Source organism: Malaya genurostris, chromosome 2 (genome assembly GCF_030247185.1).
Source record: "Malaya genurostris strain Urasoe2022 chromosome 2, Malgen_1.1, whole genome shotgun sequence".
Taxonomy (NCBI): Eukaryota; Metazoa; Arthropoda; class Insecta; order Diptera; family Culicidae; genus Malaya; species Malaya genurostris.
In genome coordinates this window covers 128007788-128013259 of record NC_080571.1, presented here as the reverse complement: position 1 = coordinate 128013259, position 5472 = coordinate 128007788, and the positions used below count along the sequence as shown (strand labels likewise).

The 5472-nt window shown below is 38.0% G+C and overlaps 1 protein-coding gene across 1 annotated transcript; it reads right to left on the bottom strand.

Moving 5' to 3' along the window:
- Nucleotides 1–1907: 1907 nt before the first annotated feature.
- LOC131427601 (ATP-binding cassette sub-family F member 2) lies at nt 1908–4703 on the bottom strand. Its single transcript, XM_058590949.1, has 4 exons — nt 4545–4703; nt 4080–4217; nt 2444–4023; nt 1908–2388 (listed from the first exon to the last, which is right to left on the bottom strand). Exons 2-4 carry the CDS (start codon nt 4201–4203, stop codon nt 2266–2268), a joined length of 1827 nt encoding a protein of 608 aa, XP_058446932.1. The 5' UTR covers nt 4204–4217; nt 4545–4703; the 3' UTR covers nt 1908–2265.
- Nucleotides 4704–5472: the final 769 nt, after the last annotated feature.

Sequence of the window (5472 nt, the reverse complement as noted above, 5' to 3'; positions counted from 1 at the left end):
TTTTTCGGATTGCATCGTAAATCATGTGGTGAGCTGATGAATAGAAAAAATCAAATCTTATGAGCGAGTTTTTGCCACCCTTGGATATGACTGTAAATAAGCATATACATCACACAAGCTACCAGAAGCTAAAAAATTACTTAAAACATCCACTTTATTGCTGCTTAAAAGTACACACGGAACTTTTGAGAACTTAAAGGAACAGAACAAGTTCCGTGAGAACTTTCTTGCCACATAGAAGCTGTACAATGTATCGAGGAGAGTTGACATCACTGGGAGTACGATGCGGTGTCCAAGTGTTGCTCTCTAAAAAGTCTAATTTCAACATGTATCAAACAACTTATAGTAAAATAATTGGTCGAAACAGTTATTTTGAGTGATAGTGCAGCTGTGAAAAATATGTGTTGATTAGTGAAAAGTGTTATTTATTGAATGCACGAAACTAATAAAATGGTCAAGTGACGGAAATTAAAAATTTACCACTCAAAATTATGTTAATCGATCGAAGCGCCATCGGCAGCATATCATTTCGGTGTTATCAGGTTCAAGTATTACGAAAATAGAATGTGGTCGTTGTACCAAGACCGTAAAATCTGAAGAAGATTTAATAGCGAAATCAATCTTCTGCTCCGCAACGCCATCGCACGGTATCATATTAAACACATGTCAATCGTATGGGTCCGCGTTGCTGCTATTTTGGCGCGCACGTATTTGACATTTCTATGTGTGAGATTCGATACGGACTGCCAATGATTTGGTCGGGAAATGTGAGAACTGGATATCGGTCCTTATTACCGGTATCACTAAACGGTGAAAACCAAGTGAAGTGATTGTGACCCTTATTATCGGTATCACTCCACGGTGAAAATCGAGTGAAGTGAATTTAGGTCCTTAGTACGGAAGTCGCTTTAAAGACAAAAGTAATTATTTGGATGAACTTGATGTCATTATGAACATCACGCCATCAACATTTCGTTGAAAAAATGAGTTTTTTCCACTACAGTGATCACTTCACTATGCATGATACTGGTAATAGGAAAAATCAAGTGAATGACATGTAAGTGGAATGATTGTGAAAGTGGAAGTAAGAACGGTAATAAGGGCCTATAGGTTCCAGCCCTGTGACACACCAGTAAATAAAAAAGAAATAGACCCGATTTAGAATTTGCGCTATTCTGTTACCAAACCGGTAAACCCAGAAAGGAAGCAGATAGGAAAATTGTTGTTAAATAATTTCCCTTAACAAAGCAGGTACTATCTGATTCTTTTTAATTCATAAATATAAAATCATTTTCGCATTTCCCAGATCAAACGAATTATATGGGTGTCATTTTTCGACCCGAAAGGTATGATGTGTTGACCAGTGAGAAGACTTTCAATTAGTTAGCCAGTCCAAATGAATCATTTGCTGATTTGAAGTTGACAAAATACCAAGACATCATATTAACAAGATATCCAGCTCTCACATTTCCCGAACAAATCTTTGGCAACATCCTTTTTCGCGACCATGGCGCCCTCAGGCGAGTCCGCATCGAATCACGTACATAGAAGTAGGGGAGAGAAATGTCAAATTCGTAAGCGCCAAAATAGCAGCACTGCGCACCCATACAATTGACATGACATGTTGAATGAGACGCCGTGTGATGGCGTTGCTGAACTGAAGATTGAGATCGCTCCAAGCTGACAGGGTCTGATGTATAGCATTGTAATGAAAATTTTATTTTTCGTTTTCGCTTGATGCTAGTTTCGAACCTAGTTTCAACGTCAAGTCAGTTTCGAACCTGGGCTTTATATTAGGTTTGTTCAAATCCTCTTTGCTAAGTGCGAAACCAACACAGTTTCGTGAGAAGCAAGGAAACTACCCTGGGTCAGGTTGTTTTCTCAAGCAAAAATTAGTGTTCTGTTCCTTGAGTTTAGATGGGCACTCTTAATTTTATCATCTTTTGCGGCTAGCAATTTATTTTACTCGTGTGTAACCACATTGATGCAAAAAAAAACTATGAACAGACATTTTTGGGTTAGCTGCTTGTTCGTTGAGATCTTTCCTACTATCAAGTGTAATCGAATGAATTTTCCAAGAAATCGGAAGTAAAGAATATTTAGAACGATTCTGAATAAATTAAACTGGGATCAACACATGTTAGCTAATATTTTCGATCTTAGAGTGCTGTTCGCATCATTTGCGTATCTATTGTTTGATATACTGAGAAATTTTTAGTTTGGTTTACATAATAATTTAATTGATTTACAATTCGTGAACTGTTACTACTTTGCAGCGATTTTTGCTTCCTTGGCTATATTCTTCTTTAGATGTTCCTTGTAGTCTAAGATGTTTCCATGCCATTTTGTAACTTTTCCATTTTCGCAAATCCAAATTTCGTTGGCAACCTAAAAAACAGACTTTCAACAATTCATCGGACTTAAAAGTGAATCTCCAACTGACCTGGTTAATGAGTCGAAAATCATGACTAACCAGCACTAAACCACCTTCAAAATCATTAATTGCTTCGGCCAGCGCGTCAATTGTCTCCATATCCAAATGGTTGGTAGGTTCATCTAGTAGTAGTAGATGTGGTTTCTTCCAAGCTAAATAAGCAAACACAACGCGGCATCGTTGTCCATCCGAAAGCTGTCGTATAGGACAGACTTGTTGTCGTCCAGTTAAACCGTAGCGACCAATAATTTTGCGCATTTCTTCTCGCTCTACTACCTCAGGGAAAGATTTTAACATATAGTCTAGAGGACTCATATCCATGTCAAGCAGCTCGTGCAAATGTTGGTGATACCTGGCAATCCGAAGGTGGGAGTTCTTACGAATCATTCCCGATGTAGGCACAAGATCCCCGTATAGTAGCTTCAGTAATGTACTCTTACCAGCTCCATTTGGCCCAACCAAGGCTAATCTAGTATCTAAATCGATTCCAAACTCAAGATTTTTGTAGATATGAGGCGTATTATCATTATAACGAAAACTGACATTTTGCACCATAATAACAGGTGGTGGAATTGTACCACATGATGGGAAACAAAAGTTCAATTGTTTCTCATCAGTGGCCTTTTCCGTAAGGCCTTGTGCCATCATTTTAGCAAGTGTTTTTTCCTTTGACTGTGCTTGGCGTGCCAGTTTTGCGGAACCATGACCAAATCGTGCAATATAGTTTTTCATGTGTGCTATTTGATCCTGTTCCCAATTATATTGCTTCATTTGATTTTCTAGCAATTCCATTCGTGTTTTCACAAATTGCTCATAGTTTCCAGTGTAATATTTGAGCCTCTTTTGGGTCATATGAATAATATTGGTGCAAACTCCATTCAAAAAATCTTGCGAATGAGATATTATGACCAGAATTCGTTTATAGGTTTTTAATTCTTCCTCCAACCATACACAAGCATCCAGATCGAGATGATTTGTGGGTTCATCCAGCAGTAATAGATGCGGTTTTACAAATAAAGCTCTAGCTAATGCAATTCGCATTCGCCAACCACCAGAGAAATCCTTAGCAGCTTTAGCCTGCATTTGTTTTGTAAATCCTAGACCGTGTAGAATACGTGATGCCTTTGCTTCGGCAACATCTGCTGATATCTCATCCAGACGATCGTAAATATCCATTAACCGTTCTTGAGACTCATCATCTTCCTGCTCAACTAACGCATCAGCCATTTTCTCCAGATTTATGCGTTCTTCGTCAACCTCCATTACGCATTGAAGAGCACTTTTAGAGCTAGCAGGAATTTCACGGGTTAGGTGAAAGATATCGATGTGCTCCGGAATAGGTACTTCACGGTTGCCAAGCACTGCTAGAAGAGAAGATTTGCCGCATCCATTGGCACCGAGCAATCCATATCGACGACCACAATTCAACTCAAGCATGGTGTCCTGGAGCATTTCCGATCCGAAAAAGGTGATTGAAAAATTTGCGAATTTTATATCCCTTGACCGAGGATGTACAGCCAGTGAACCAGTACATGCTCTTGCTTCGGCATTTATTCTTGCTTCCTCGTCGAGTTTTGCACAAAGTGCCTCTAAAATTGGAAATATGATGTGTTATTTAGTTATAATAGAATTCAAAGTAGCCCACCTTCTTCTGTCATTTCAATTGATCCATTGGAAGTGCCGTTAGTCACAGAAATTTCGTTTTTTTTGGGATTCTGAACCAACGTGATTTTTTTGTTACGACCTTTCTGTTTTTTATCAGGGGCCATGGTTGCTATAAATACTGCAACAGAGAGAATAAATGACTATAGTTTTAGATGAAAACAGGTAATTCCACTACGATATGAATGTATGCATATGAAACAGTGTAGTAGATAGTCAAAACAGCTGTTCTTTTTCCGCATGGGATAGAGTGTTGAGTCAATAGTGTAACATGGATGACGTAGATCATTTTACTGATTAACGATGAAATTTGTCTCCTTTTCATGCAAAGGAGAAAGATGTGAAAAAAGGTTGCATGTACAATAGAAAGTATGACACATTCCTTTTTATATTGTCAATGTTTGGTTCATTTAACGTATTTTTAAAACACCAGTGGAGTTTGTATTACCTTCAGCAGAATATTAGTCGCTGTTACAATGGAAGTCACTAGAAAAATAACGAAAAATCGAAATATCACAATTATTCTACAGACCAGCAAATTTTCTCTTCTTGCTTGACAAGATGAAAAGAAGGAGCGCGGAGATTGTGACAGCTGCCAAATTTGTAAGACATCATTTCGAAACCTTAGAAATAGAGGAAACAAATCACTCACGTGTCCCGTGACAGCTGGTAACTTCACATTACTGTGAAGCAGAGGTGCCAGTTACAATTTTCAAATATCTTCAAGGAGGGTTGAAAAAGTCTGTAAATTCGAAAAAATATCTGCTCAAATTCCCTATCAAGGATCCCAGCCAAATCTTCTGCGATAGATGTGCTGCTCAAGTGGCAAGTTTTGAACTAAGTGATGGCGGTAATTTTCAGATTTTGCTTCAAGTTTTAAAAGATTACTGGTTTCCTATAAACGCAAGATTACAATGCCACATACGGTCTATCAAAAAATGTTAGATCAGTAATCGTGAACTTAGAGCAAATTCAGCAGCTAGAAGTTCTATATGGAAAATCTATAATAGAGCAGAAACTGGAACAAACGTATCCCCAGCAAGCCGTTCTAGTTTTATTTATTCGACCAGTTCTGCTGTCAAATTTAAAACTGGTCTACGATGCCGTTCTATTTTTTGTATATAGTGATTTTCACTGTCGGCTAGAAAAAATTGCGAAGCGATAAGATAGCGACAAAATGCCGCAAAGATAGCGAAACTGTCATTCGCATCGATTCAACCCCTTCGAGACCACAAGCTAGAAAAAAATATTTTTTGAATTGACCGTTACTATGACTAATTTTTTATTCATTATTAAGAAAACTTCAGTCATAATGAATATTGATATTATCATATTGATAATGCGTATGTGGCAGATTACGGCTACAACTTGCACGG

What these genes read in the sequence shown, in the direction of transcription:
- LOC131427601 (XM_058590949.1), bottom strand. Translation starts at nt 4,203, where the DNA reads ATGGCCCCTGATAAAAAACAGAAAGGTCGTAACAAAAAAATCACGTTG. An exon ending in AATTGAAATGACAGAAGAAG is followed by an intron (nt 4,024 to 4,079) that starts GTGGGCTACTTT and finishes TTCCAATTTTAG; the next exon opens with AGGCACTTTGTGCAAAACTC. An exon ending in ATTTTCGACTCATTAACCAG is followed by an intron (nt 2,389 to 2,443) that starts GTCAGTTGGAGA and finishes TCTGTTTTTTAG; the next exon opens with GTTGCCAACGAAATTTGGAT.